This window comes from Pelophylax lessonae (assembly GCF_965119305.1).
Source record: "Pelophylax lessonae genome assembly, chromosome: 7".
Lineage (NCBI taxonomy): Eukaryota > Metazoa > Chordata > Amphibia > Anura > Ranidae > Pelophylax > Pelophylax lessonae.
The window spans coordinates 237252108-237273964 of record NC_138774.1 but is presented as its reverse complement, the minus strand read 5'-3'; the positions used below and the strand labels follow the sequence as shown (position 1 = coordinate 237273964).

Here is a 21857-nt window from a genome sequence, read left to right as displayed (position 1 = left end):
ACTCTTGTTAGTACAGAATCTTACAGTTTGTTTTCTGTAAAAATTTGCCACAGCCTGACTAAAGACCTGTGTGCTGCCAGCATGCTGCAGAGTGGAATCCTTGCTCAAAGATCTCTTTTCAGGGGTCTGACACATCCCCTATTGGGTCCAACAGCAGAGCTATAGATCTGACTATAGGGGGCGTGTTGGACCTTTGGAGAGATCACTGCTTCCACCCAGAGGTTCTTCTTTGCAGCTGCTGGTAGGGGACAGGCTTTTCTAATCAGGCTGTAGCTGCTTTAGAAAGAAAAGAAACTGTATGACATTAAAGCCCCTGTACGCGAAAAGCAAAAATTCTCACCTGCCAGCGGGGCTGCCCCATCACTGCTAAGGTTAAAAGCTTGTTTATGTCTAGGATACATCATCATTGGATTGAGATCAAGCTCATGTAGGTATGAGGGCAGGCTGGGGGAGTTGTACTTGGAAGGTTTTTTTTTTTTTTTTTTTACAGAGAAAGCATTTAGGTTAGAAAAAATTTCAGCCTTTAGAACCACTTTAAAGCAGAGCTTTGCTAACCTTTACTGGTGACATAGTCATGTGGCTGGCTACCGGGTATCGATCACCAGTTGCTTTTGGTGGCCGGGCCAAGATGGCATCACTGCCACGCATGCACGGGAATTCATTCATCTATGCATTGCCGAACTTCTGCGCATGCGCAGCTCACTGTACAGGGGTGGAATGGGACCCTTACTCTCTGAGAAATCTGTGATCTCTATGCAGAGGCCTGACACACCCCCTACTGGGTCAGAACTAATGCTGCCAGTGAAGGAGCAAAGGGGAATAGTATAGAGCAGTGGTTTTCAAACACCGGACTGAGGCCTAGTACCGGGCCCCCTCCTGGCCTATCCCAGAACAAAAGTCTTCAATATTGGGCCTGTACCCTGCAAGGGGCAGAGGGGGGCTATCATAGGCACTGTATTCCCAGTGTTGAGGGTACAAGGGCCTTGTAATGGATCAACTGGCACCCCGACTGGGTACCTCAGTTGATGGATGCTCCTAGTGCTTCCCGAGGGCTCCAAGCACTCCACCAGACACCATAACCACCACAAACCCCACAAACCGCCGCAGCTTGATTGGGATCCCACCGTCTCCTACCCACCCTGGACCTACGACAAGGCTCCAGGTTCCAGTGGGTGAACCTCTCTTTCTCCAGAGGGTGCAGCAGGAACAGGAACAAGCTCTTACAAGAGCTTAGAAATTATTCAAGGGAGTATGAAGAGCATAGCAATCCCTTGTAGCAGATTCCCCCAATAAGAGACAGGACCCTACATTGAGGGTGAAATAGAACTCAAACTTTAATGGTACAGCTGCTCTTTTATACAGTTTTCCCCCCACAAGGTTACCGCCCAGGTGGACCTTGTGGGGACAGGCCCTGAAATTCACAATCCAATGAAAACAGAGTTTTACACTCAGTCACTCCCCTCTGCCTGATTACAGCATCATATGCAGATGAAAGTGTATACAGGAACAGAATTAACCTAAACTAATTATCTAGCCATCTGGACAGAACAATGTGAGGTCATTAACATTTAACAATGGGACAGGCACAATCCACATTCCAGCTCAATAGATAGACAATAGGAAAAGACCCCAGTATCAGTCTGTCCATCTCCTACACTCCAGTACGTGGAATACACATTATCTCAATACACACAACTTGGAAAGTTAACACCAGTAGCTCGCGCTGTCTATTCAGGGCTGCGGTTTCGTTCTGCCTTAGTGCCTCCTGCTCCCTGCTCCGCTCTCCTTTGTCTCCCGCTCTGCATACAGCATGCCCAAATAAGGTAGGAAGGGGGACAGCTGGGAGGAGCGGGGTAATGTAAAGGGGTCCATAGGTAGGTGGGGGGTGAGCTGTGTAATGTAAAGAAGTCCATGGGGGGCTGTGTAAGGTAAAGGATTCCATGGGGGACTGTGCAATGTAAAGTGGTCCATGGGGGGGCTGTGTAATGTAAAGGGGTCCATGGGGGGCTGTGTAATGTAAAGGGGTCTATGGGGGGCTGTGTAATGTAAAGGGGTCCATGGGGGCTGTGTAATGTAAAGGGGTCTATGGGGGGCTGTGTAATGCAAAGGGGTCCATGATGGGGCTGCGTAATGTAAATGGGTCCATGGGGGGGGTTGCGTAGTGTAAAGGGGTCAATGGGGGGCTGTGTAATGTAAAGGGGTCCATGGGGGGCTGTGTAATGTAAAGAGGTCAATGGGGGGCTGTGTAATGTAAAGGGGTCCATGAGGGGGGTAATGTAAAGGGGTCCACGGGGGGCTGTGTAAAGTAAAGGGATCTATGGGGGGCTGTGTAATGTAAAGGGGGTCCATGGGAGAGGCTGTGTAATGTAAAGGGGTCCAGAGGTGTGGGGTGGGGAGCTGTGTAATGTAAAGGGGTCCGTGGGGGGCTGTGTAATGTAAAGGGGTCCATGAGGGGGGGTAATGTAAAGGGGTCCATGGGGGGCTGTGTAATGTAAAGAGATCTATGGGGGCTGTGTAATGTAAGAGGCTGTGTAATGTAAAGGGGTCCAGAGGTGTGGGGTGGGGAGCTGTGTAATGTAAAGGGGTCCATGGGGGGCTGTGTAATGTAAAGTGGTTCATGGGGGGCTATGTAATAAAAAATTAGCTTCACAGCACAATGGGGCAGCAACGTTTGAGCTGGCTTTCACTCATGTGTATAGAAAACATCCTGAAGACCATTGACTTCAAGCCAATTATAAAAGAATTCTCTGCAAAGAAGTATCGCAGATGTAATGAATAATTCATAGTGCTTTCGTACTGTGCCATTTCAGTCTGTAATTTCTTGTTTTTCAGTTTCTTGTTTTTCAAACTCATGTTATATTGTCCAAACGTTGTGTTAATGTTTAAGCACTGAGTTTGTTGGAGGTACCAATAAACATCGCTTTATCAATAATTTGCATTTTTATTCTCATGGGTGGTTGTGTAGGCGGGGCCCCAGTGCGCGGATTGCCCGGGAGCCTATAATTCTCTTAAGATGGCACTGAGTACATTGTATTACCAAAGCAAAGTATTTAAAGGATTTGTGTATTTTTATTGATGCCCTTTGAGCAGCATTAAAAGACCCTTTCCCCGTTGAACAACACTTTTTACTTTTCATTGCTAAATGTGTACCCATGCCAATGCCCAGCTACCTTTGCCCTTTTTTTTAAAAAGGGCAGTAAAAAATACCAAGATTCGTCTCCCAAAGACTTCAATGGGGTTCGGCGCAATGTTTGGGATTAGTGTATTCTTTGCAGGCAGGGCTGGGACAAGGGGTGGGCAGTGGTGGCTGCCCTGGGCTCAGTGGGAATTTGGGAGCTTTTTGCCAGAAGGGGTGATTTGGTGGGGGGGATTGTACTAGGAGGGTAGATTTGTGTAAGGAGGGGGGGATTTGGAAGTGAGGGTTGTGCTAGTAGGGTTGATTGGGGGATTTGTGCTAGGAGGGGACATTTCGGGAGGGAGGGCTTTGTGCTGGGAGAGGGGAATTTGGAGGCGGGGGGGGGGGGGGGGATTTTATGCTCAAAGGGAAATTTTGAGGGGTAGAAATTTGTGCTAGGAGGGGGGATTTGGGGAGGGAGGCAATTTAGGCTGGGAGGGGAATTTGTACTGGAAGAGGGAGAATTTTTATTTGGGGAGAGTTTTGGCTTGCAAAGGGAATTTATGCTTAGGGGCAAATGTGAAGATTAGTTCTTGATTTTTTTTTTTGGAGGGGAGGGGATATTTGTTGACACATAATGCTCATTCATTTTGAGGGGAGGGCGTTTTTTTGGCATCTTCGCCCTGGCACTGTTTGCAGGGTTCCCCTGAACCTCCTGTGAACAGAAGTTTGCCTTACTTGCTCATCCCAACATCTAACCAACTCAGACAGAGCCCAAACTTTCTGCTAAACTGCGAGGAGATCAAAGATATGCATAGGAAGAATGAAATGGATACAGTTTGTAAGCCAGAAAAATCAATACAAGAAGAAAGCAGCTTTATGATCTAATCTTCAGCACAGTAAAGATAACAGCCTGGAACCAGACTGCCGATGCAAGCAGCCTGCCCTTGCTTTTATAACACAACAATGATGGGATTCCTCTTTATTGGACTCGGCCCAGATCTCATCTATTTCTTCCCTTTGGAACTGCAGACTACAATCAGTTTACGATTTTCAGTGCAGTTGTTGACAGAGACACCGTACTGTCTTTTCTATATTTTTTGTGTAGAAACATTTAAAAGAGAAGTATGGTCAAAGCTTTCTTTGCCCATACTTCTCTTGTGGGTCACAGGAGTGCAGGTGCTTTTGCTCCCCTGTGAACTAATGGCACTTTTCCACTGCAAGTACCAGCTCGGCTCCACTCGGCACTGCTTGACCCAGCTTGGCTAAGTTTGCTTTTCCACTGCGTGGTACGAGTCGGCACGGTTCAGCACTGTATAGGCTCTACTCGGCTCGGTTTGCTTTTCCACTAAAGTAGTAAGTGGGTGGGATTACAACAATTCTCTGACCATCAGTGGCTAGTAATGACAAACAATCAAGGCTGTATGCAAAGGATTGTGGGATATGGTATAGGTACGGCCCGCTTGGAACCCCAACCGAGGTGGTCCTGTTTAAGCGAGCCGTACCGAGCCGTACCATGTACTGGAAAAGCGCCGCTGTACCAAACTGTACCGAACCGTTCTAACACGTACCATGTGGTACCATGCAGTGGAAAAACGCCAAACCGAGCCGTATCATGCAGTGGAAAAGCACCATATGTGAGCTATTGTCCCCTTCCAGCTGACAAAGCGGAGCAGCTCCAGGATATGGAAGGATCCCGACAATATTGACGTGATGACATCTCCATCTCAGCCAATAAGAGAGAGCCTTGTATTCATCAATAAAAATATAAGGGTTTCTCTGAATGACTGAGAAGCACTCAGCCCAACTTTATTTTATTCCAGCAGCAGAGGAGAAGTCGTCCATGATGCTGCGCTGTATCCACAAATAGAGCTTTCTTTTGGTGGTATGTGGTCACCTCTGGGGTTTTTATTTTTTTGCGCTATAAACAAAAAAAGAGCAACAATTCGGAAAAAAATAAAAACAGTATTTTTTATTTTGTGCCATAAAACATTCCCAAAAAAAATGTAAAAATCACATTTTTTCATCAGTTTAGATTTAGGCCGATATGTATTCTGTTACATATTTTTGGTAAAAAAAAATCCCAGTAAGCGTATTTTGATTGGTTTGTGCAAAAGTTATGGCGTCTACAAACTAGGGGAAAAATTTATGCCATTTTTATTTATTTATTTTGTTTTCACTAGTAATGGCGGCGATCAGAGATTTTTAGCGGGATTGCGACGGACAGTTCGGACCCCTAACTGACACTTTTGAGGGGACCAGTGACATTACTACAGTAATTAGTGCTAAAAATATGCACTGTTACTGTAACAAAGCCATTTGTAGGGAAGGGGTTAACACCAGGGGCGATCAAAGGGTTAAATGTGTGCCATGGGGATGCTTTCTAACTGTGTGGGGGATTTACTTACTGGATGAACTGGAGACCTGTGTTCCTAAATAGGAGGAAGACAGGAGCCCTGTGTTCATTACTGACAGAACATCGATGTGCCCTGTTTACATCACCGGACCGCTGTTCTGTTTTCATAGGGAGCGATTGTGGGTGCCTTTTAGCCAATCGGCACGTGGGCATGCCTCCTACTATCTGCTACATGAAGGGACGTACAGGTACGTAACAGAGCCAACCTGCCACAGTATACCTACGGCGGCTGGTCGGCAAGTGGTTAACCACTTACCGCATACTAACGTATATTTACGTCGGTAAACTTTGCGGTAGTATACCGGGATGATGCCTCTAGCTAGAGACACCATCCCGGTACCGTGGTTTAGTGTCAACGGTCGGCTTTCCGTCGGTAACGACCGATGCGGCTCGGGAGCCGCTCGATCGCTACCCGGGTGAGCGGGAGGGGACGTCCCTACCCCCTCCCACCGCCTTCCGTGACTTTGCTCGGGGCTCCCGTCCCACCGGGAGCCCCGAGCACCCAGCCGGCACGTCCGCCGGCTGGATGGAGTCCCGATGAGTGCCGGAAACGGCATCGATCGGGTCTCCGATGACGTAACCCGTAGGCGGCGTCCATGACGTCACTTCCGGGTTACTGTGCTGCAAAAGGCGGCAAATTTAAAAAACGGCTGTATGCAAAAACGCCGTTTTCGGCGTTTTGCATACATGGAAGTGTAGTGGAGGGGTCTAGGGTCTTTTAGACCCTCGATCCCTCCATAAAGTGTACCTGTCACTACATATTGGTGTCACAAGGGATGATTACACTGCTTGTGACAGCAATAAAAGTGATCAGATTTTTTTTTTTTCCAAAAACTTGTAATAAAATTAAAAAAAATAATAAAATAAATAGGAAAAAAAATTTTTTAGCCGCCCCCGTCACCGTTAGCTCGCGCACCAAAAAAAAACGTATACGGAAGTCGAGCCGCGAATGAAATCGCTGTTCAAACCACACATGTGAGGTATCGCCGCGATTGCCAGAGCGTGGGCAATAATTTAAAAAAAAGAGCTACACTCTAAACTGGTAACCTTTAAATAAATTTAAAGCGTCGCCTATTGAGATCCCTATTGACCATAGTTTGTCGCCATCCCACGGGGGGGGGGGGGGGGTGGGTGGGCGCAATTTTAAACCGTAACATGTTGGGTATCTATTTACTCGGCATGACATCATCTTTCACAAAATACAAAAAAATGGGCTAACTTTACTGTTTAGTATTTTTTAAATGCAGTGAAATGTGATTTTTCAAAATTTTTCCAAAAAAATGGCGTTTTAAAGACCGCCGCACAAATACCGCGCAACATTTTATCCTCCAGAGTCTTTGTTAAAAAAATATATATAATGTTTGGGGGTTCTAAGTAGTTTTCTAGGAAAAAATACTGATTTTAACTTGTAAACAAAAAGTGTCTGAAATAGGGCTGGGGTTAAGTGGTTAAACTAGTTGTTATTGAAGTAGTTTGTTTTGACCAGACGGAGTATTGAGTCACAATTATTTTTTGAAATGTTTTTTTCGCCCAAGAGTCACACATTGCTTCTAGTTGGATTTGATTGGGAAATTGTGTGAATCCTGGGTGAAAGTTGTGTGAATCTGGGTTGAAAAGATTTGAAAAATTTAATTTAAAATGATTAACAAAAAAAATATTGTAGCACCCTCCTAGGTAGGTGCTAGAGAGTGAGTATGGTTTTTGGCTCGGTCTCCCTATCAGAGGAGCAGCAGGTACATTCTATATTTCTCTCTGCTTAGCAGGGAGCAGGATCTGTGAGTTAGGTCTGCTCAGTGTGCTCAGTGTGTGATTCATCTGGTCTGAGGGAGTGTCCTCACTGTGCCCAATGGGGAGGCACATTGGATAGTGGAGGAAACCTGGCCAATGACACACAGGCTTTTGTTACAGGCCCAGGGATTGGCACAGACAGTTTTTCTCGGTGCATTGTGGGGTGGGGTATATAAAGCCAGGGGAAGGTGAGGTAGAGGTCTTTGGCGGGAAGCAGAGTCTCGGAAGGAGGATGGTGGCTGCCTTCTCTTCTGCAGCAGTTGGTGTGTGGTCACAGGCAGTCAGCCTGGTGAACCAGCAGTGTGGAGCTGAACCCAGAGGTCCAGGAGAGCTGACTGAGGAGTTGGGGCACTGCGAGAATCTGGAAAGCAGCATTGTGAGTACATAGGATCCTGCCTAAGGGTCTGCCCAGGAAGGGGACCTCTCCAGGGAGTATAGTCAGTGGACGGGTGTCAGCTAGTACAGAGAAAGAGGGTGCTAGGTGAGTGCCCTGAAGAGAAACACAAACAGGAACATTTACCTCAGATAAATCCAGTGACAGGATGAAGTAGCGGCCTTGCCACATCCTCAAGTTAGAGTCCTCAGAATTGTGAATAGTTCAAGTGTTGGAGTATCCCACTCATCCCTTCTCTCATCCCAATATAAAATAAAACAACAAAACAACAAACCCTAGACTGATCATTGACTGAGCCAAGAACGTAAGATAAGATTTCTGTAGGCAGTTGCTATGGGGAATCCAGAAAGTGTGTAAAACCAGCAACTCTCAAGGGGGCAATTTCATTTTTCAAATCTTAGGAAAAGAAGTAAAAGTTCTTAGGAAAGGAAAAATAAAATGGTATTTGTAAGTGTGAGTTAAACCGGAACTAACTTTCTTTTGAGGGTTTACTTCCACTTTAAGGCAACTCTGCCATTTTGAAGGGCTGCCATTGCACCTCAATTAATAGATATAAAAAAGTTGCTACTCCCAAGCTTCACTAATGGCTCTGGTTCCTGATTGTTTTTCATTCTCATTCTCATAGTAAAGTCCTCAAATAGAAAATCCAGCAGCACACCAAAAGTTCCAGGATTCACTAAAACGTTACTGTTCTGGATACATCCACAATGAAGCCCCCCTCCCCCCGGTTTCTCCATCACTGGCGCCACATTTAAGGCCTTGCTTGGGTGAAACACATGAAAGGACGGGGTCACAGGCATGGACTTTATTGTGGATGGATCTGGAACAGAAAAATTCTATTGAACTCTGGGAAGTTGCATGCAGCTGCTATTTCTGTATGCGACATATAAACACAAACCTGCACCACTTCACCTCTGGGTATTGTGCATTGTTGCACACTGGCCTGCTGCACCGCCTTGCAGCTTGCTTAGGCCTATTGCACACTGGATGTTTACTCAGCTCTTCTACACATCATTCTCCTGGCAGAAGAAAAGTAGCATCAAAAGACGTGCTTTTGCAAATGCGTTTAGGCGTGTTTAAGCTCGTCAAGCGCTTGGGTGTCATTTCACTGGCTAGAATATTAATTTATTCTGGACATTAAAATGAATGAATGCTCAAGTGGCTGATGCACTTAAAGTTGTGTTAACCCTCTATTGTATAAGCATGCCATCCCCTCTATTATATAATGCTCTGTCCCTGTATAAAAAAGATGCAGATTATATCTTATATCCAAATGTCTGCTCTCACATGACTCCTCAGCTCTCTCTTCTGCCCTGCTGACAGCTTTACCGGACAGGGCCGAGCACTGTAACTGACGTCACCGGGGAGGAGAGAGAGCCGAGGAGTCACGTGAGCGCCGGGAGACGCCCTGATATAAGGTATAATCGGCATCTTTTTGATACAGCACAGGGACACATATGTTATATAACAGAGGGGATAGCATGCTTATACTATAGATATGAGAGCAGCAGGAGGAGTGGATTGAGCTGAAAGGCAGGGAGGGGAGGGGGGAGGAGGAGAGATGAGGACACAGGAGAGCACAGCGGAGAGCTGGTCAGTTTACAGGGGGGGCAAGATCAGCCAGGTATTTTAGGTGATATGGGAGGGAGGGGGGGCGAACTTCTGGAGCGGAAGATTTTCCCCCTTAACGACCAGGCCATTTTTTTGCAATTTGGCACTGTGTTACTTTAACATACAATTGCACGGTCGTGCGACGCTGTGCCCAAATAAAATTAAGATAAAAAAGAAGTCCTTTTTTCCCCACAAACAGAGCTTTCTTTTGGTGGTATTTGATCACCTGTGCGATTTTTTTTTTTTTTTTTTTTTTTTGCGCTATAAACAAAAAAAGAGCGACAATTCTGAAAAAAAAAAACAATATTTTTCACTTTCTGCTATATAACATTCCCAATAAAAATATTTAAAAAATCACACTTTTTCATAATTTTAGGGCAATTTGTATTTTGCCACATATTTTTGGTAAAAAAAATCCCAATAAGCGTATCTTGATTGGTTTGCGCAAAAGTGATCGCATTTAAAAACTAGGGGAAAGATTTATGTCATTTTTATTTTATTTTTACTCCCGTGTTTCCCCGAAAATAAGCCCCCGGTCTTATATTAATTTTAGGTACAAAAAATGCATTAAAGCGGAGTTCCACCCTAAAATTAAACTTGCCTCCATCTTCTCGCTCCGGGTCACCTGAAAAACAAATGGATAATCGCAATTTTTTTTTTTTTTTACTTACCTGGATTAGAAGAAAATATACTTACCTTACTTCCTTCTTCCTCCCCTCGGCGGCCAAGGCGATTCGTCACTTCCTGGCTTAGCAATGATTCCTGGGAGCTGAACGTCATCGCTCCCAGGAATCAATGCGCCTGCCCCAACGTCAGTTCCGGTGCGGACGCCGTCATACCTTGCTAAACAGCTTCTGGGCATGCCCAGAAGCTGTGCAGGGATGACGCTGCCGCACCGGAAGTGATGGCGGGGCCGGTGCAGTGCATCGTGGGACCGAAGAAGACAGAAGAGGATCGCGCTGGCTTCAAGCGGCCCACACCTGATTTTTTTTTTACCATTTTCAAGGTAAGTATTTCTTCTTGTAGGTAAGTGCGACCCGGGACAGATCAGAGGCTATCCATTGTGGAATGCACTAGCCCTGACTGTCCTGGGGGTATTTTTATTTAAAAAAAATGTCCCAGGGTGGAACTCCGCTTTAAGGCTTATTTTTGGAGGATGTCTTATTTGTCCCCGGTCTTCTCTCCCCCTCTTACAGGCGCTACCTGTAAGGCAACCTAGGCAGCCGCCGCCGGCATCCTGCACCCGGTGTCAGTAATGGACCGGCCTCCGGCCGGTGCGGCACTCCTCATGCTGTGCCGCCTGAGCGCTGCAGCAAGCCACGCTACGTGAGGACCTCCAGCAACACCAAAATCCCCATAGGAAAGCATTGAATAATGCTTTCCTATGGGAAGGTCTAATGCACGTGGGTGGCCATTGCTGCGCATGCGCATTAGGTCTCCCCCGCCAGCTGACGTCAGTGGGGGAGGAGAGTAGGCGGAGCCTGACCCAGCGCTGAGGTAAGTCACTGAAGGGGTTTTAACCCTTCAGCAACTTGGGATAGGGGGTGGGAGAGCATAAGGGGGGGGCGGCATTTTTTATTTTGCCTAGGGCGGCAAAAATCCTTGCACCGCCCTAGGCATTTTAAAGCAGCGTTTAAAATGCCCGGAGTGCATTAAGGGCCTAAAGCTGGCCACACGCTACGCAATGGGATTGTACATTCTCCATCTCCGTTACATTCAATCATCTACTGCAGTTGCCTGCCTAATTGGATACAAAGTGAATGGAGGATTTAGTATATCTCTATATTACAGTCTTGATAAATAAGAAGATTGTATGGGGATTATATAGCATATGTCTAGCTTTACTCCCATGTAATGGGTTTACCCGCATTCAACATTTATTGGTACAATAAAGATTCAATACACATAGTAAAAAAATAATAAAATGACGGGCTCCTGATCATGTAATGACCTTTTTTGGCAGCCACTTTACAGTGGTCGCGTGACGGCAGTTTCACTCCCCGAGCGCAAAGACCCAGTTAAAAGGACGCTGGAGCTGGACAGGAAGGTGTTAAAGATTTTCAAACCAAGAAAACATCAGAACTGCAGACCTTTGTTGGCTGTTTATGTTGTGCAACCCTTCCCGGAGCCCCTCGGCTGTAATTGCCCCAAATCAATGGTCCCCAGACCTCCGCTGGTAAACAGACGAGAACCTTGCACAGCGCTCGGCGCCCCTTGCCTCACACAGCTGCAGATTATCACTTGAAATGCAAAGGCTGTTTTTGCGAGCACGGCATAGAAATTACATATACATTTTGTAAAATGGCTTGATTAATGCGAGAAGGCATTTTGCTGGATGTGATAGATGCTAATAAACATAAGCAGCTGTTTGTCTTACAGGGAAATGTCACTGTAATGTCAGGAGCTTAAAGGAAACCAGAGACGGCAGGGGGGGAAAGGAGGGGATCAATGGGAACGTAGGCGCCTAATTAAGAGCCGAGTAGGGAAGACAATTGAAAATTGGAAAACCAAAGGTAGTTACATAACATCTAGGATGCATACATAACGGGAAATTAGAAGAACGCCGGGGGCTTTGCTAGCAGTGTCATCCGCAAATCATTCTGTGATTCTTCATAAGGAAATGTTTTAACCCTTCCCAACTCTATCTAAAGCTTCCTCTGAAATGAAAAATGAACAAAGCATACCCCTCTATAGTGTGTACTAGCCTCAATCCAAAGCACTTATTGGGATTTCTGGCCTTTTTCTCCACCTTCTGCTATCTCTACTTTGGATCATTTAGCCGTACCCCAAACAATCCCAGAGATGGCCTTTCCTCCTAGCACACAGAATGTGATTGACAGCCTCAGCATATTTCCCTATGAGACTGTGGAAAGGGAAGGATGCCCATTCCTTCCACTCAGCTGGCAGATTACACTCAGCTCTGTGCAGTGTGTGACATCAGATCCCCACCCCCTGCCTCGTGAATACTGCAGATAAACAGGTACAACTTATGTAGGAGGATTTGTTTAATCTCTGTGTATCACCTGAGACCAGTCACTTCACTGGGTATATGGAGGGTTTTACATCTACTTTAAAGTGACACTAAGTGATATCCTTATTATCCAAAAATAATCCATCTACTTCCTAATATTCTGCAATCTATTTTTAATGGAATTGTTTCTTACTGTGTTTTTCTTCCACCTTGTAATGTCTTCCATAAGCTCCTAAAGGTGCTTTTCCACTGCATGGAACCGAACGGTTCGGCTCGCTTTTGTTCTTTTCCACTGCATGGTACGGTGTAGGAACGGTTCGGTACGGTACGGTACAGCGGCGCTTTTCCACTACATGGAACCGAACGGTACGGCTCTCTAAACAGTACCTAAACAGGACCACCTCACTTGTGGTTCCAAGAGGGCCGTACCGGTACCATATCCCACAATCCTTTGCATGCAGCCTTGACTGTTTGTCACTACTAGCCACTGATTGGTCAGAGAATCGTGGTTATCCCACCCACTTACTTTTGTACTACTTTAGTGGAAAAGCAAACCGTACCGAACCGTTCCAACACTGTACCATGCGGTACCATGCAGTGGAAAACCAAACCGGGCCAAGCAGAGCCAAGTGGAGCCGAGCCGCTACTTGCAGTGGAAAAGTGCCATTAGCCTCTTCTTGTCCCCCTCACTTCAGTTTGTTTAGAACGAGCATTGCACATTTGTTGTGGTCATGTGCATTCCTCTATGCACACTACACATCCCATAGTCCAGCGGTGTCAAACACCAAATTTCATTGCGGGCCGCATCAGCATTATAATTGCCCTCAAAGGGCCGGTTATATCTGTAAGATTAGATGTCCAGAGCACCCCACGCCCCCTTACACCCTAACATGAGATGTCAAGAGCCCCCCCATCATCAAAAGTCAAGAGTCCCCCACCCTTCCTAACATCACAATGCACCCCTTACCTTGTGCTACTGCCAGGAAGAAGATACTGGTGAATCTGGGAAGAAGAAAGTGCACAGTCTGGAGGAGGACCAGAGGAGGGCTGGAGTCAGCTTACAGAGTCTGCTGAATGCTGAGACCAAGGGAGGCAGAGACAAGGTGGTGTTGTGGCTGCACAGAGAGGTGCAGGATCTGTAGGAGGAGTTCCACCCTCCTCTCTGCTGCAGACTGCTGAGAAGGGGGGTGGGCAAAGATGAGCCTTTCTGCAGCAGAACAGGATTTGGCAAAGGAGTTCTCTCCTCTCTGCTGCCGACTACTGAGACAAGGTGGGGGCAGAGACGGGGGGGGGGGTGCTGCAGGAGGGCCACATGAAATGGCCTGGGGGGCCACATTCGGCCTGTGGGCCTTGTGTTTGACGTGTGTGCCATAGTCCATCTCAGGAGCAAACAAGAGAGGGTGGCTATGTTCCATACATGGAGCATGAAGAGAGAATGTAGCCACCCTCTAACAGGAAATCAAATGACAGCAGCAAAAAATAGACGGAGTTATGTCACCTCCTCATGACATATTTTACCTCCTAAAGATGTGCAAAGCACATGATTGTGTATGTCCCATTCAGTTGAATAAGTTGTGTTCAGCAGGTGGTACTGCCCACCTAATGCAATGGGAGGGATCATTTTTGCAGCAACCCCTGCATTTGTGCACCCCTTTCGTCTGTCTTAGTAATTTTTGATAATGTCAATAATTTTTTTATTTTAAATAACCAACATGTCAACTTACCTGCTCTGTGCAATAGTTGTACACAGAGAAGCCCCGATCCTCCTCTTTTCTGGTCCTCCCCCAGTTCTCCTGGCTGCTCCCCCTTGCTGAGTGCTCCCATAGAAAGCTGAATATTTTGGGGTCTTGATCCTGAGCCTCGCTCCATGTGTCCATAGACACAAAGAGTGGAGCTCGACCCATCCCCGCTAACTCCTCATTGGCTGTTATTGACATTGGTTTCTGCTGCTGTTTCTAAGCCAATAAGGAAGGAGGGTGATGAGAGAGCCCCTGCTGTTGTGCACATTGCTGGCTCTAGATTGGGCTCATGTATGTACAAGGGGGAAGGGGGGGGGGGGAGCAGGTTTGTTACCTTATTGCAGAGAATGCATTAACCACTTAAGCCCCGGAGGATTTGGCTGCTAAAGGACCAGGGGTTTTTTTGCGATTTTTTACTGCGTGACTTTAACGGACAATTGCGCGGTCGTGCGACACTGTACCTAAACGAATTTGACGTCCTTTTTTTCCCACAAACAGAGCTTTCTTTTGGTGGTATTTGATCACCTGTGCGATTTTTTGATCACGCGCTATAAACAAAAAAAGAGCGTAAATTTTGCAAAAATAACAATATTTTTCACATTTTTTTATATGAAATTCCCCAAAAAAAAAAGTAAAAATCAAAATTTTTTAACATTTTTCGGCCAATTTGTTTTATGCTACCTATGTTTGGTAAAAAAAATCGCAAAAAGCGTATTTTGATTGGTTTGCGCAAAAGTTATCGCGTTTACTAACAAAGAGAAAGATTTTTGTCATTTTTGGTGTTTTTTTTTTTAACGCGTAATGGCGGCGATCTGCGATTTTTTTTTCGGTACTGCGACATTGCGGCGGACAGATCGGACCCTTGACTGACATTTTTGACACTTTTGGGGTTACCAGTGACATTACTGCAGTAATCAGTGCTATACATATGCACTGTTACTGCAAAAATGACACTGGCAGGGAAGGGGTTAACTTTATTGGGAAGGGAGGGGTTAAGTGTGTCCTAGGGGCGTGCTTTCTACTGTGTAGGGACATTGCTATTGGTGTAAAAGCAAAGATCAACCGTTCTACATAGTAGAACGGTCAGATCTTTACTTTTACACAGGGAGAACTGACAGGCAGCTTGTTTACACAAGCTGCTCTGTCTTTCTCCCTTCACAGGAGCGATCGTAGTGTGGCCGGCGGACATCGAGTCCGCCGGTCACACGCACTGACTTGCCTGTGAACGAGCCGCGGCGGGCGCGCGCCTCGGCGGGCGCGCGCCCGCTCGCTATAGGCTCGCAAGTCAGTGACAGGCGAGTGACGTACCGATACGTCACTCTGCCTGGCCGGGGCTGACCGCCGCAGTATATAGTCGTGCGGCGGTCGGCAACCGGTTAAAGGGTAATTCCACTTTCGTGGGGGAAAAATCGCAAATAAAGGAAAAACAATATGGCACATACAATTGCGTCACAAATCATATTGTAAGTGAATCTTATTAAAAATTACCTTTCCTTTCCCCAGAGGGGAATGTTTTTTTTCTCAACAAAAGGGGAGTTATGCTTTAGGGTAAAAAAAAAATACCTTCTGCCTTTTTAAACCACTTTAAGGGGGAGAAGTTTGGTGTGGGGCGGTCATTTAAAAGGGGAACTCAACCTCATGTTTTTATCGCCCCCAACCTGAAGTGTAAACAGTAGCTTTAGAGCTGGTTCACATTGCAGCGACCCGACTTGCCGGGGCGACCTGTGAGGTCGCGGTGCGCAGCTCGCACCGTGACCTCGGAGCGGCCGGCACGGACTTCATATCATTGAAGTCTATGACGGTCGCTCCAGGTCACCCCAAAGAAGCTCAGGACCCTTTTTCTAAGTCGGAGCGACTTGTGTCGCTCCTATTAGAACAGGTCCTGTGCTAATCTATGGCAGGCAACCCACGGCGACTTGTCAGGTGACCAGGTCGCCTGACAAGTCGCCCCAGTGTGAACCGGCTCTTAATGTCACTTTCCTGTTTTTGAAGTTCTACTAAAAACATTGTTCCCACTTAACTATTATAAAGCACAACCTAAGCCACACAACTGATGACACCTAATTAAAAGACATCATTCCAAATGAGCCATCAAGTAAAGGGCACACTTCACTAATTGATAATTACAAACTATACTCTGATAAGATTGCTGAAACCAAGCTGATCTCTTTTACATGTTTATAAAAGAAATAATTGAACAAAATAAACATTCTCTTTTAGTCTTAGTGAATAGTATGTGTGCAATATATAAAGTTGGAAGCATATTATCTATTCTCATACTAAAAAATTCCAAAATGGCTTCAAGTGACTTTGCAAATGCTCCTAAATCTGTAGGGACTAGAGCTTAAAAGGTGGGACATAGATTAAGGAATTCCTCCACCGTCACCCCAATAATGCAGCCTCTTACCGTAAGGATTTGACCACCCCAAAGAATGGTCAAATAGCGCAGTTTTAAACCTCCTACGCAGTTTTAAACTCTGGAGGTTTAAAACTGAGCTATTTGACCATTCTTCGGGAGCGGTCAAATCCTTACGGTAAGAGGCTGCATTATTGGGGTGACGGTGGAGGATCTCCCTTATCTATGTCCCTATGAATTTATGAGCATTTGCACGGACTCATGTTATTAATCTGATTTTATGTTTGCACCTTTCCACACCTTTGAGGTGGGTTTACTTGTTTATTATTTTTTTCACCTCTTAACAGATAGCACTGCACTTGTTATTATATTCTATATGAAGATACCTGGTTTTCACAGGTACTTGCTCCCACTTCCACTCGCCCCCCCTCTTTGCCTGCAGCCTTCTGGGACAGGTCACAGGGGTCCCAAAAGGCTGCAGGACCATTCACACAGTGCAGTGCGGTTCAGCAAGTACAATGGGAAGCCACAAGGAGTCACAGCCAGCTTCCCACACTAAGCCGGCTCTAGAGATCCAAGGACGGTGAAGTCCTGCCTTGGGTGAGGACAGCGCTGGATCCTTGGACAGGTAAGTGTCCTTTTTTTTTTTTACAGTATTTGTAGCTGCTGACTTTTCGTTTTTTGTTCTCAGGGTGAAGATTCTTGTTGTTTTGACATTCTACTTATGTATAACCAGCTTTTACACCCTACATCCTTTCCACCCTCCCGTTCCTCCCCAGTCCCTGCTGCACTTACCTTATGTGGGTGATACAGTTTCACTGTCAGTGCAGTTCAATGCAGTGCTCCCAGGACAGAGCAGAGAACTTCTAATTGGTATGCACCATAATGTGAAATGTGACTGCCCTGACCAATCAGAACCCCCCCCCCCCCCCTGATCCTTTCTGGTGTCCCTAGGGAAAGAAGAGGAAGAAAATCATTGCTTTCAAACCCCTGGACTGCTGCCTGCACCGGACCGCGTAGATGATAACACTGACATCACCCATGGGGGTACATGCAGACTGGGGGGGGGGGGGTGATTTTTGATGGTGCTGGGTGTTAGTCCACCTCTTTTTTTTTCTTAAAAGGTGACCTAGCCTTTTAATAGCTCAGCAAACAGGGTCACAAACCACCAAACAAAATGATTCTCTTGGAGCAGTAAGTGTGATGACAGGCTCATCTTAAAATGTAATAATTTCCCACTGAATATGCCAACAGAGAATTCTAGAATGATCTGGGGGATCAGACAACAGAGATTCCTGGAACAACCAGAGTGGGGCTTTAAGGGATTGGCCTTCCCGATTCCTAAAGCATAATAAATATATTGCAGTTTACTAGTCCTTAGATGGGTTGCTAGCATTAGTTTTCTTTTTTGAAGATTTTTGTCCTGTCCCCTTGTGGCTGCACTCACTTCTTATCTGTATCTTTGGAGGGAGCCACGGTTGCCACCCAGGCTGGACTTTAAACATGTCTGCTTCTGTTCTTTTCCATTACATAGGTGATGATGTGATTAGAAGTTTACAGAACAGAGGTAAGCTTGTTTTTATCTTTTGGCAGGATCAAAGGGTATTTTCTGTACTTGCAGAAAATGTTCTTAGACTGGAAAAGAAAATGAATGCAGTCACTACATCTTTGGACTGGTTGGCCTGCAATATATTGCATAGTTTTTGAGTTTTGTTATTCTCAAGGCAGGTGTAGGTTGACCCCCCTACACAAGTGGCGGTGTTGCAAGAACCATGCAACGAGAGTGGAGGACAAGGGCAATGTACTGTACATTCCTCCAGGCCTCCATACGTGTCATTGTGTGGGCTGCTGTCCAATTGGATGCTGTTGCCCCAGATGACCCATGTGGCCATCTTTAGTGAGGGCAGTGCTTATAAAAAGCACTGGCTCACTGCAGTTGGCATGCATTTGTTTACGGGTAGGTCAGGGACCGGAACCCGTTGGACAGGGAGAGTGTGACTAGCATGAGGGAGATGTTCCAGAGGCAAGGGACCAGTATAGGGAATGCTCGATAGTGTTGCTGTGGGGAATCTTCCTGCTACTAGTTATTTTCTGCTCACTGCCTACCAGGCTTTTCCTGTGTTAGGTGCTGTCGGTCTAAAGAGAGAAAACTAAAGATGTTGAATCAAAATTGGTTCAAGGCTATGTAATGCATTTTTTCCTTTCCTGTATAATATTTGGACTCATTTTTTCTTTGACATTCTGTTGCGTTGTATCACGCGTTCACTTGTGTTGTACTGATGCAGCCTATTTCAATTATTCAACTGCCAATGCACCAGAACGGATAAAAAAACAAATAAGCATTTTTTTTTTCTATAAATGCAGCGCACCACAATACACAATAGTGCTGTTCTGTATATTGCATGCTTCATAGGTTCGTTATTCAACTTGATGGCAAAGTGCAATTGTGCTCATAACCTATGCCTAAAAGGCGATTCAATCTTTTTGGCCTAAGGTTCTGTCCCATTGGCAATAATGCTCACTAAGAAACATGTCCTACTGGGCTTTAAATCATTGGGTCACATATGAGTAATAGCCAGTGAGCTCTTAACCTTTGGGCTGTTTCTCAGATCCAGTTTACCAATGTGAATAATTGCCAGTGCCATTGTAAACAATGAAAATCCCCCAAAAGTTTTATGCAGAATGGAAGTTTCTACTGACCTCCATAACATCCAGCAGCCATAGGAGACGCTCCTGGAAAGAAAGAACCAAAACACACACAGTGAATCCCACATAGACATTTGGATGATTAACACCAAACCCTAATGCCCACTACTGAAAACTAATGAATGTGAACCAAAAAATATTCCCTTAAAGCCCAACTTCAGAGAAATGTTTTCGTTTTTTTTAAATTTTGGACAGAATGTGTAAGGTTTAAAACCTTTTCCATGTTTTAAATGTCTGTGTGCCCACTTTGCAGATATTTTTGTGAGATTTTAATAATTTTCTGTGCCCCCATAAGAAAGATTTTTCTTCCTGATCTGTCTGACACCTGTTAGGGAAAACAGGGAAAAACACAGCAATAACCCCTAATAATAAAAAAACAAAACAAAAAAAATGAAGAGTTCTTGCTAACTGAGTTTATCATACCATACTGCACAGCCCTCTTGTATACCCTGGCAAAAGGGTGGCTGCATGGCTAACCATATCAATCCTGTAATGCAAAAAAGCCAGCATGTTAAGCAAAAATCAAGATGAAAGACGTTTAATGAAGGCCCCATATCAGCAGGAGAACCACCAAGGTTTCAAGAGTATGACCACCCTCTTTGTCAAGGTGACAAGTAGGGAGTAGTGTGTCTCCACTTGTCACCTTAATAAAGAGGGCTGCCAGGCTCTTGAAATGTTGTCGGTTTGTCTGCTGATATGGGATTTCAGTCTTTCATCTCAATTGATTGTTTGGTGTGCAATGCATTTTTTAATTATTGGATTGATACGGCGGAACCGTTTTACCACACACACACCATTATGTCAGAGTATACAAGTCTGCGGTATGATGAACTTAGATACTTAGCAAAAACTCCCAGACAGATGTTCTAAACCTTCATTGCTCCACATTAAAAAGTGTTTTTATTGCCACCTGTGTCCCCGTTGTTGGAATTTCTCTTCCCTTCCTGGTCTGTTTGACAACCACCAAAAGACAGGAAGTGGGGAGGATTCCCTACTTTTTGGTTCTCTCTGACACTCTTCAGGAAGTATGGTGAAATCTCCCAAATGATGATAAAGACGGTGATACAAGTTTTTTTAGGGGTTCAGAATCCTACTTCACCAGAGCTTTAAATTTTAAACTGAGGACAATCTGAAGTGGAATCCTTGTTAATGTACTAGAGCAGAGGGACTTGCAGCCTGCTTTGGTCGCTGGCAATGGAGTAGGTTGCAAGCCCCTTTGCCATAAAAATAGAAGTCTGCAAACTGCAGCCCTAAGGCCAGATGCAAGGCTTTATTTGGCCCTTGGGGCACTATTCCTCCCACTGATATAAGGCACTGTTCATCCCACTGACACCAATTGCAGCTCATAATTCATGACACTGACACTAAAGATGGGACACTATTCTTCCCAGCGATACCAATGATGGGGCACTATTTTTCCCACTAATATCAATGATGGGCACTAATCCTTCCACTAATACCAATGATAGGGCACTATACCTCCCACTGGTATCAATAATGGGGCACTATTTATCCCACTGATACCAATGATGGGTCACTATTCCTCCCACTGATACCAATGATGGGTCACTATTCCTCCCACTGATGCCAATGATGGGTCACTATTCCTCCCACTGATACCAATGATGGGTCACTATTCCTCCCACTGATGCCAATGAGGGGTCACTATTCCTCCCACTGATACCAATGATGGGTCACTATTCCTCCCACTGATACCAATGATGGGTCACTATTCCTCCCACTGATACCAATGATGGGTCACTATTCCTCCCACTGATACCAATGATGGGTCACTATTCCTCCCACTGATACCAATGATGGGTCACTATTCCTCCCACTGATGCCACTGAGGGGTCACTATTCCTCCCACTGATACCAATGATGGGTCACTATTCCTCCCACTGATACCAATGATGGGTCAGTATTCCTCCCACTGATACCAATGATGGGTCACTATTCCTCCCACTGATACCAATGATGGGTCACTATTCCTCCCACTGATAACAATTATGGGTTACTATTCCTCCCACTGATACCAATGATGGGGCACTATTTCTACCACTAATATCAATGATGGGGCACTATTCCTCCCACTGATACCAATGATGGGTCACTATTCCTCTCTCTGATACCAATGATGGGACACTATTCCTCCCACTGATACCAATGATGGGTCACTATTCCTCCCACTGATGCCAATGAGGGGTCACTATTCCTCCCACTGATACCAATGATGGGTCACTATTCCTCCCACTGATAACAATTATGGGTCACTATTCCTCCCACTGATACCAATGATGGGGCACTATTCCTCCCACTGATACCAATGATGGGTCACTATTCCTCCCAATGATACCAATGATGGGGCACTATTTCTACCACTAATATCAATTATGAGCACTAATCCTTCATCTAATACCAATGCTAGGGCATTATTCCTCCCACTGATACCAAAAATGGGGCAATATTCCTCCAACTAATATCAATGGTAGGGCACTATTCCTCCAACTAATATCAATGGTCGGACACTATTGCTCCCACTAATACTAATCATAGGGCACTAAATTCAAAAGTACCAGTTCTAGAGACAACTAGTCACATCCACATCCCAAATAAACTGAAAGCAAATAACTGAGGGGAAAACCCCTTTAATGGATGTGAGGTTGTCATCGCGTAAAGTAAATACATTGTAGATTCTTACTCTTATTACAATTAGCTAAAAACTATTTCCAGGTCAAATCGACAGTACAAAATTTAAAAA

General features: G+C 45.4%; 1 protein-coding gene across 4 annotated transcripts in view; it reads right to left on the bottom strand.

Moving 5' to 3' along the window:
- Window positions 1-21857, bottom strand: part of WHRN (whirlin) — a 383412-nt gene that overhangs the window by 82377 nt on the left and 279178 nt on the right. For all 4 annotated transcript variants that reach the window (XM_082264620.1, XM_082264619.1, XM_082264622.1 and 1 more), the window contains one exon: window positions 19091-19123. In XM_082264620.1, coding sequence (XP_082120746.1) covers window positions 19091-19123 — 33 coding nt within the window. The remainder of the gene's footprint in view (window positions 1-19090; window positions 19124-21857) is intronic.